The sequence below is a fragment of the Oryctolagus cuniculus genome, chromosome 3 (assembly GCF_051225735.1).
Source record: "Oryctolagus cuniculus isolate XC-2025 breed Fujian yellow rabbit chromosome 3, ASM5122573v1, whole genome shotgun sequence".
Classification (NCBI taxonomy): Eukaryota; Metazoa; Chordata; class Mammalia; order Lagomorpha; family Leporidae; genus Oryctolagus; species Oryctolagus cuniculus.
Window position 1 is genome coordinate 11,521,591 of NC_142869.1, and position 10,618 is coordinate 11,532,208.

General features: G+C 49.8%; 1 protein-coding gene across 10 annotated transcripts in view; it reads right to left on the reverse strand.

Annotated features, from left to right (window-relative positions):
• Window positions 1-8,088, reverse strand: part of AGFG1 (ArfGAP with FG repeats 1) — a 90,290-nt gene extending 82,202 nt beyond the window's left edge. For 7 of the 10 annotated variants that reach the window (XM_051849094.3, XM_051849093.3, XM_051849092.3 and 4 more), the window contains exon 1: window positions 7,660-8,088. In XM_051849094.3, the coding sequence (XP_051705054.1) occupies window positions 7,660-7,826 (167 nt within the window). In that variant the 5' untranslated portion in view covers window positions 7,827-8,088. Of the gene's footprint in view, window positions 1-6,815; window positions 7,057-7,659 lie in introns of those variants that run through there. The other 3 variants (XM_051849097.3, XM_051849096.3, XM_070071499.2) reach the window with 2 other exon arrangements.
• Window positions 8,089-10,618: the final 2,530 nt, after the last annotated feature.

Consider the following 10,618-nt stretch of genomic DNA (forward strand, 5'->3'; position numbering starts at 1 on the left):
CCTGCAACTGCATGGGAGACCAGGAGGAAGCATCTGGCTCCTGGCTTCAGATCAGCACAGCGAGCCGGCCGTAGCGGCTATTTGGGGGGTGAACCAACGGAAGAAGACCTTTCTCTCTGCCTCTCTAACTCTGCCAGTCAAAAAATAAAAAATAAAAAGAATCAGAGAGACAACTCTTTTTTTTTATTTATTTTTGACAGGTAGTTATAGACAGTAAGAGAGAGAGAGACAGAAGGTCTTCCTTCCGTTGGTTCACTCCCCAAATGGCCACTATGGCTGGTGCTGCGCCGGCCTGAAGCCAAGAGCCAGGTGCTTCTCCTGGTCTCCCATGTGGGTGCAGGGCCCAAGCACTTGGGCCATCCTCCACTGCACTCCCAGGCCACAGCAGAAGAGCTGGCCTGGAAGAGGGGCAACCAGGACAGAAGCCAGCACCCCAACCAGGACTAGAACCCGGGGTGCCGGCGCCACAGGCAGAGGATTAGCCTAGTGAGCCATGGCGCCAGCCTTCTCTGATTCTTAAACTTTTTTTTTTTAAGATTTATTCATTTGAAAGTCAGAGTTACACAGAGAGAGAAGGAGAAGCAGAGAGAAAGAGAGGCAGAGAGGCAGAGAGAGAGAGAGAGAGAGAGAATCTTCCATCTTCTGGTTCACTCCCCAATTGACTGCAATGGCAGGAGCTATGCCGATCCAAAGCCAGGAACCAGGAGCTTCTTTCAGGTCTCCCATGTGGGTGCAGGAGCCCAAGGACTTGGGCCATCTTCTACTGCTTTCCCAGGACATAGCAGAGAGCTGGATTGGAAGTGGAGCAGCCAGGACGCGAACCAGTGCCCATATGGGATGCCGCACTGCAGGCGGCGCCTTTACCTGCTACACCACTGCACTGGCCCCAATTCTTAAAACTTTTATGAAGAAAAACTAAGTTGTGTGCAGCAACAGTACCTTCCTCATATGCTTGTCACTACACTAATGCCTGCTACATAGCTAGTACTCAATAGTAGCTACATTTTTTTATTTCAATAAATACTTTAATTCTTACATCCCCAGTACATGAGCACTTAATACTTTAAAAAAGTTTTTTTTCTTCACAATAAAAGTTTTAAGAATTTTATCACCTGTTCTACATCAAAGTTTTCCTGCATCTGCATCATCAAAATATCTCACTGAATGCAAGCCACATTAGAATATTAAAAGGGGGGGGGAGACCTGCATTGTAGTACAGTGGACTACACTGCCACCCTTCAATGCTGGCATCCCATAGCTAGCACACCTTACTGAAGCACTAGTTCTAGTCCCAGCTTCTCACCGCTAATCCAGTGGACTGCTAATGCACCTGGAAAAGCAGCAGAAAATGGCCAAAGTGCTTGGGCCGTGCCGCCCACATGGGAGACCTGGATGGAGATACAGGCTCCTGGCTTCAGCCTGGTCAAACCCCAGCAGCTGCAGCCATTTGAGGAGGGAACCAGCAGACTGGAGATATCTCACTTATCCACCCCTCCCACAGCCCCAATCCATCAATGTTTCAAATAATTTTTTTTTTTTTTTTAAGATTTATTTACTTGGCCGGCGCCTCAGCTCACTAGGCTAATCCTCCGCCTTGCGGCGCCGGCACACCAGGTTCTAGTCCCGGTTGGGGCGCCAGATTCTGTCCCGGTTGCCCCTCTTCCAGGCCAGCTCTCTGCTGTGGCCAGGGAGTGCAGTGGAGGATGGCCCAAGTGCTTGGGCCCCTGCACCCCATGGGAGACCAGGAGGAAGTACCTGGCTCCTGGCTCCTGGCTCCTGCCATCGGACCAGCGCGGTGCACTGGCCGCGGCGGCCATTGGAGGGTGAACCAACGGCAAAAGGAAGACCTTTCTCTCTGTCTCTCTCTCTCTCACTGTCCACTCTGCCTGTCCAAAAAAAAAAAAAAAAAATTTTACTTATTTGAAAGGCAGAGTTACAGAGAGGCACAGGCAGAGAGGAAGAGAGAAGTCTTCCATCAGCTAGTTCACCCCCTAGATGGCCACAATGGGCGGAGCTGTGCCAATCTGAAGCCAGGAGCTTCTTCTAGATCTCCCACATGGATGCAGGGGCCCAAGGACTTGGGCCATCTTCCACTGCTTTCCCAGGCCACAGCAGAGAGCTGGATTGGAAGTGGAGCAGCCAGGTCTCAAAAGGCACCCATATGCGATGCTGGCACCACAGACGGCAGGTTTACCCACTACGCCACAGTGCTGGCCCCTCAAATAATCTTTAAAAAAAAAAAAAAGGCAAAAAAGGAATAAAGGAATAGAAATCACTGCCCAGTGTGTGCAACCTCATGAAATCCCATTAAAAACAATGCACCCAGAAGGGTATTTGGTTGCAATACATCTGTTAATAATTGTATAACAAACTTCACCTAGTCAGCCTTAACTTAAAGAATTAAAATTCTTGCAATAAAAACTCACCATGAGAGTCAAAACAATAAACAAAGCATAAGTTATGGCCGGCGCCTCAGCTCACTAGGCTAATCCTCCACCTAGCAGTGCCAGCACACCGGGTTCTAGTCCCGGTCGGGGCGCCGGATTCTGTCCCGGTTGCCCCTCTTCCAGGCCAGCTCTCTGCTGTGGCCCGGGAAGGCAGTGGAGGATGGCCCAAGTCCTTGGGCCCTGCACCCCATGGGAGACCAGGAGAAGCACCTGGCTCCTGCCATCGGATCAGCACGGTGCGCCGGCCGCAGCGCAACAGCCGTGGCAGCCACTGGAGGGTGAACCAACGGCAAAGGAAGACCTTTCTCTCTGTCTCTCTCTCACTATCCACTCTGCCACTCTGCTTGTCAAAAAAAAAAAAAAAAAAAAAAAAGAAGCTATTAGCTGACTCCATTTACCCACCAAATATTTAAAGTTTAAATGCATTGTCTACATAAAATAATGGGTATTAGAGCGACAACATGTTTTGTGAATTTTTTTTTTTTTTAAACAGGCAGAGTGGACAGAGAGGGAGAGAGAGAGAAACAGAGAGAAAGGTCTTCCTTTGCCGTTAGTTCACCCTCCAATGGCCACCGTGGCCGGTGCGCTGAGGTCAGCAAACCGCGCTGATCCGATTGCAGGAGCCAGGTACTTATCCTGGTTTTCCATGGGGTGCAGGGCCCAAGGACTTGGGCCATCCTCCACTGTACTCCCTGGCCACAGCAGAGAGCTGGCCTGGAAGAGGGGCAACCGGGAAAGAATCCAGCGCCCCGACCGGGACTAGAACCCGGTGTGCCGGCACTGCAAGGCGGAGGATTAGCCTAGAGAGCCGTGGTGCCGGCCGCAAGTGTTATTTTATTGTACCTAAACTCTCACTGAAAAATTTATCAATCATTTTTAAAACTGAAGCAACTGTTCATTATTTTAGTACTACACTAATGCTAACAGTCTCCACAAAACAAATAATTTGGTGTAAAACACATCTCAAAATCAACTGAAGTTCTTTAACATGAAGATACTATTTTGTTGTTGAGCTCTAACTGTTTAGAGTATGTGTTCATAATTTTAAGTACTTCTAAAAACACAAAATAGTGACAACCCAGCAAGTTAGGATGCCTCTTTCTGCCTCACTAATAATTAGCTTAACTGTACCTAAATCTAAAATCTATTTTAAAGTTTCACAATCTGACGTCAGTTGTATATTCTGAATGAACATCATTCAAGCCTACAGAACAGTCAACTGGGGAGAAAAACAAAGGAAAGATTAGCTCTGAATCTAGTAATTTTAATAATAATAAAAATACTTTTAACAAAAATATTGCCAAATGAATAATTATGTGACTATCGTAAAATTTAGAATCCATGAGAATACGTATTATTTAACAAGTATCAGTATTTTCTAGGTAAATCAAGCAAGCAATAGCAAACAAAAAATGAAGCTAAAAACAGATCCAGTCCAACATATATTTTATTTTTTATTTATTTGACAGATAGAGCTAGACAGTGAGAGAGAGAGACAGAGAGAAAGGTCTTCCTTCCATTGGTTCACCCCTAAAACAGCAGCCACGGCCAGCGCTGTGCCAATCTGAAGCCAGGAGCCTCTTCCTGGTCTCCCATGCAGGTGCAGGGGCCCAAGCACTTGGGCCATCCTCCACTGCCCTCCCAGCCACAGCAGAGAGCTGGACTGGAAGAGGAGCAACCAGGACTAGAACCCGGCGCCCATATGGTATGCCGGCGCTGCAGGTGGAGGATTAACCAAGTGAGCCACGGCGCCGGCCCCACCTTTTTTTTTTTTAAATTGACATGGCCTAGCTTAATACCTTGCTCTGATCAACCAACCTAGTGGCAGTATCAAAATTTGTCTTCAAAATACCTTTTTTCAATTTTACCATCTACATAGCAAATAGATAATTAAACTGATTTGTTACATTATTCTCCCTTTTTTCCTACCTTAGGAAAGATTAAAAAAAAATCAAAGATTTTTTCCAAAGATTAGGAAAAAAAGAAACCTCAAGAGCTACTGTTCCTTCAATATTCTGCAGTAGACGTTTGATGGTCGCCATGCTTACATCACTTTTTTCCCAGGAGTCCCAGATTTCTGATTTAGGAACTTTCTTTAAGGATCCAAAGTCGTCACATAGAACATCTGTCCAATCAGAACATTGGTCTAAGGTGGCCACAAGATCTAAACTAATCAGAGTCAATGGCAGAACTTCTAAAAATGTTGGACTGGAAGTGGTGTTGTGGCTTAGTGAGTAAAGCCACTACCCGAGATGCATGCCATGTGGGCACCAGCTGAGGTCCCAGCTGCTCTACTTCTGATCCAGCTCCCTGCTACTGGCTTGGGGAAAGCAGCAGAAATGGCACAAGTGTTTGGTCCCCTGCTCCCCAAGTGGGAGACCCAGATAAAGCTCCTGGTTCTCGGCTTCTGCCTGGTTCAGCTTTTGCCATTGCAGTGAACTAGGGAGAAAACCAGTGGATGGAAGCTCTGTCCCTCCTGCTCTCTTTCAAATAAATAAAAATAAATAAAATATTAGACAACAGATACAAAGACAGTATGCTCTGGGGGCAATTATCTTTGAATGACAGAAACACAGGCAACATCATTAAGCCATTGGATAAAGTCTTCCCTTAGACAAATCAGTAAATTCCCTTTGTATTTTTAAACCAATTTGAGTATGGTTTTGAGTTACATTTAAAAAATCCAAACTGATAAGATTCTTCACTAGGGTGTTAGTCATTTCCATGTCTTTCAAATACTGTTTCCTTAAACATAGAACATCCTCTCCCTCTCTGTTAATAACATATTTCATCAGGCACCTATTATGTGCCAAGCACTATGTGGTGTTTTATATTCTCTTAATACTGAGAACAAATCTACATCCAAAATTTACAAGGGGAACTTTACCCTCACCATTTCATGTATCAAGCTACAAAGACTGACTGGCATTCTCTAACTACAACACTTAGAGCCAGGATTCAAAACCAGGTTTATCTACGGATTTGGTCTTTATTATTATTTTTTAAAGATTTCTTTATTTGAAAGGTGTAGAGACATGGGGGAGGAGAGAGGATATCTTCCCATCCATTAATTCACTCCACAAATGAATGGCCACAACAGTCAGTTCTAAGCCAGGCAGAAGCAAAGAGCCAGGAACTACATCCATGTCTCCCACAGAGTGCAGGGACCCAAGGACTTGGGCCATCTTCCACGGCTTTCCCAAGCTGTTAGCAGGAAGCTGGATGGGAAGTGGACCAACAAGGACTCCAAACAGCACTCAGATCCGGGGTGCTGGGCAGACCCAGAAAGCAGCTTAACCTGCTGTCAACACTTGGTCTTTGAAGGTCTTTGCTCAAGCATTAACTCCTCTGTAAAGCTTTCCGTATCCATTTACATATTTTGTGGATAATGGGTCACAGAAAGAAAATGTAACAATATTACAGCTATATACTCATGTACTTAGAAAGCAAGCCTCCGAACAGCAGCAGGACCAGGTAACTGCAGCTCTCCCCACAGTATAAGACAGGCCAAGCAAGCAAGAAATGCCTGTGGAGTAACAACTGAATAGATACACCAAGTCCTGTCTGTCACATTAAATCCATTCAGAACAGTTGTCACTACAGTGAGCTATTCTTTTATACAGCATGTGTCTGAATCCAGCAGAAAATCTGAAAATAATTTCTTAACATTGCACATTTGCTGCAAGGGAACAGTGTGCTGAAAGCCTACAAAGAAATGCCAACTATTCGGAACAGTGAATACATGTATGTGTGTGTGTATTTATACATACATAAATACTTTAAGTGCATTAAAATACGATATGTTTAGCAAAAGCAGAACACCTTAAGCACTTCTTAAAAGTAAAATACACTTAAAAATTGTACTATTGGCTTGATTTCACTTAATTTTCTGCTTTATTTGTGAAAAGCACGAACCAGACTATCTCCCAGGTTCCACCTAGTTTATGACTCTATTGCGACTCAGTAATACTACCAACTGGCAACTTCAGTTTCTCTTACTACACAACCTAAAACGAACCTTAGGGACTCTCCTAACCCAGTCTTTTAAAGCTCAGCACGATACACATCCTACGAAACCCAATAGGTACCTAATACCTGCTTCCTGAAGAAGCGATAACCCGGGGAAAACTAGCAATGCCTCTCTGTCCAACTTAAAATTAAAAAAGGCAAATACTCATAGCACACTCCCGGACAAGTCCTGCATTTTCCAACCTGCAAGAAGCCAGTTTCCCACACGCTGCGTATGTTATCTGAGTGTGAATCTCACAATCACCGGTTGAGAATACTGACTAGCTGCATTTACTTAAAATCCAAGACAGCTGGCCTGGAAAAGCACCTTCCCGGTTCCAACATCATCTGCAAACTCACCTGCCAGATGAAACCGCACAGCAAGTACGACCTTTCCCTCAACAAAGCTGAACGAAACAAAGGACAAACACAAACCATCCGAGTAACCCGAGCCGCTCCGCTCTGCGGTCTTTCCCGGTCCCCGCTGGCTGCGCACCGCCGACACGCACGGCCGGACGCCGCACCGCATCCACGCGGCAAGGCCGCTCCTGGGGACCGACTCCCAGCAAAACTTTCCCCCAACTCAGGGCTCCCTAGCGACTGTGAGGCCCAAATCCCACAACCCACCTCCTCGGTGCCTTCGCCCCCTCCCCCGAACCCGGGAATTCATCCCCCCAAACTCTCCCGTGGGGACTCCCATCTCTGCCATCACGACCTTTTAAGCCCCTAAATGCCCGCTTTCTCCCGGCTACCAAGATACTCTCGGAGGGAGGAGGGTTCGAATAAGTAAAGGAAAGCCCAGCACACGCGACCCTGCTCTCCGCCGCCGCGCCCAGCAGGTGCCTGCCTCGCGAGGGCCGCCGCGCCCAGGCCGCTCAGAGACCCGGCGCACAATAGGCCCCGCACGGCCCTCGGCACCCCTCCGGCCGCTCCCCACGGCCCGGCCGGCGTCCCGGAGAGCGGAGGGCCAGGCGCCGGCGGCCGCCGGCTCGGCGAGGACCGCAGATGCCGGCTCCACCCAGGCCGCGCTCAGCGTGGACCCCGGGCCCGCTCAAACCGAAAGCGCATCCCGCCGGCCAGCCCCGCTCCGCCCCCACGCGCCCGCGCCCAACGGCCGCCCCCGGCCCCGCCGGCCGCCCCCAACGGCCGGCGGCGCGCCCGGCGCCCCCTCCCCCGCCCCGCCGCCCCGCCGCCCCGCACTCACAGGCTGCCGGAGCAGGAGGTGCAGACGAAGGAGCCGACCGTCATGTTCACGTAGGTGGGGCCGCGCTGGTCGCAGTCGAAGCACTTTCGGTTGTGCGGGAGGCCGGTCATGTCCCGCAGCATCTTCAGGTGCTTCTCCTCCTGCTTCCGCTTCGCGCTGGCCGCCATGGCCGCGGCGCCGAGGGAGGAGGCCGGCAGGGCCGGGAACCGGGCGGCGCTGCGCCGGGGGCCCGCGGTCCCACGGGCCGCCCTGGCCGCGGCCGCCGCCCTCCGTCAGCGCGCGCCGCCCGTCCGAAGCCCGGCCGCCGCGGCTCTGGCTGGGCTGGGCTCGACGCGGCGCGGACGCTGGCGGCGCGCGCCACACCAACCGGCCGGCCCGGGACCGCAGCCGCCACCGCCACCTTCCCGACTTCTCCTGAGACGGGAAGGCGAGCTGGGGGGGGCGGGGGCAGGCAAGAGGAGGCCCGCCCCGGGCGGCGGGTGGCCAAGTGTCGACCTGCGCCCTCTGCTGGCCGGGAGGAGTCACTGCGGCCGCGCCGAGGCCTGGGTGGTCGGGGCTATTGCAAAGTGTAGGGAAGACCCTGGCGGTGGTGGTCGTGGACGTCGTTGAACACTCGTGCGCGTATGCGTAGTTTCAGTTTCTTGCACCAAAATTAACATTTCACTGGAGAGGAACTTGTTGACGCACCTGCTAAACCTCTCCACCCTCACCCCCCTGCACAAAATTCTGCAAGGGCTCCCACTGTCTTTGGAATAATTCCGAATTCCTCACGGTGCCTTCAGGATCACCCATAGTGCAGCCGGTTCTCCTTCCTTCTCTCCATCTTCCTTTGCTCTGCCCAACACAGCAAGCCCCTTTCTGACTCTTCCCCCCCCCCCAAACCTGGTTCTGCCTATAACAGGGTAACTCAAGCTTGCAGCTGTTAACATTTTGGAGTGGATTATGGGCAGTGTTTCTGGCCTCTGCCCACCAGATGCCAACAGCATCTTCTCCATGGTGGCAACCAAAATTCCCCAGACGTTGCCAGAAGTGGAGGGAGGAGCGAGGAGGTAGAAGTCAACCGCGCTTGAGAAAGGAGCTGCGCAGGGAAGCCCAGATCCACCCTGATGGGGAACCTCCACTCAGTCCTGCTTAAGGTAGAGCGCTCCTGCCCCTAGTCATTCTGCAGCTCGGGTCACACGGCTGACTTAGATCTTCTTCCCAGCTCTTGTTTATCGGAATACTGCATCTCAATTTGCGTTTACTACTTGTTTTCCTGGGCGCTCCCTCTAGGTTGCAAACAGCCAAGCGCCTGTATTCTCTGTGCTACTTCACCCCGTGCCCCTCCCAGATCTGGAGACTTGGGTGCTCCATATGTGTGGAATAAATGCGTGAAGTGACTAACCTTCACAACAGCCCTGGGAGGTAGGCGTTGTTGTTATGTCCATTTTATCAACCCAAAGGACTGAGTGCTCGGGGATTAGGTAAATTTACCCAAGGCTCCAGAGAGGAAAGCGGGGATTCCAATCCAGGCAGGCAGTCTGCAGGCCTCAGATCTCTTTGTCATTCCAAGAATCTGCTGCCAGCAGGATGTTAGAAACCATCCTTGATTCCCCAGTTCCCAAATGGATTCAGGGAGACCCTGAGAGCTGAAATTCCAAAATGATTCTGCTAATGAATCAAATGAATCAAATCCAGATTTCCTAATTGCCAGCGCCAGCCCCCAGATCTCCTGTGAAAGTGACTGGATGAATGTGGACATTAGCACTGTTAATAATGATTAGTTTTTAAAATTGAAATAACAAGGGAAATAGGTTGGCCAATAGACTTCTCTACATTTTTTATTTATTTTCATTTTATTTGAAAGGCAGAGAGAGACACACAGAGAGAGGGAGATTTTCCATCTGCTAGTTCATTGCTCAAAAGTTCAAAACAGTCAGGGCTGGGCCAAGCCAAAGCCACGAACCTGGAACTCAATCCAGGTCTCCCACATGGGTGTACCAAGGACCCGAGTGCTTGAGCCGTCACCTGCTGCTTGCCATGGTGCCATCAACAGGAAGCTGGATGGGAAGTGGGGGAGTCAGGATTCGAACCAGACACATAGGTATGGAATGTGGCATCCCAAGTGGTATCTTAACCACTGTGCTAAGTGCCCACACTGGCCAATGCCTTTTTTAAACACTTCTTTATTGAGGGAAATATCAAACTACCTAAAACCCCTGGTCCACTTTCAACCATTTTTGGCTCATGTCTAGTCATTTTTTTTAAAGATATTTAGTTATTTATTTGAAAGGCAGAGTTACAAAGAAAGAGAGAGAGCTCTTCCATCTAGTGGTTCACTCCCCAAATGGCTACAACAGCCAGGCTGGGCCAGGCTAAAGCTAGGAGCCAAGAGCTTCTTCCAGATCTCCCACATGGATGCAGGGGCTCAAGGGTTTGGGCCATCCTCTGCTGCTTTCCCAGGTACATTATCAGAGAGCTGGATTAGAAGTGGAGCAGCCAAGACTCGAACTGGCACCCGTATGGGATGCTGGCATTGCAGGCCAGGGCTTTAACCTGCTGCGGCACAGTTCCAGCCCCATCTTGCATTATCAGTACCCCATTCTCCCGCCTATTATGTAGCTTACCATTCATCTGTAGTTACGATGATTTCAATTTGAATCACTGAGAAATAAGAACTTTGACAATACCATTAGCACACTTTTAAAAAGTTAATAGTCGAGGCCAGCGCTGTGGCATAGTGTGTACAGCCGCCACCTGCAGTGCTGGCATCCCATATGGGCACCGGTTCAAGTCCCAGCTGCTCCACTTCCGATCAAGCTCTCTGCTGTGGCCTGGGAAAGCAGTGGAAGATGTACCAAGTCCTTGGGTCCCTGCATTTGCGTGGGAGACCTGGAAGAAGCTCCTGGTTCCTGGCTTCCGAACGGCACAGCTCTAGCCATTGAAGCCATGTGGGGAGTAAACCAGCAGATGGAAGATC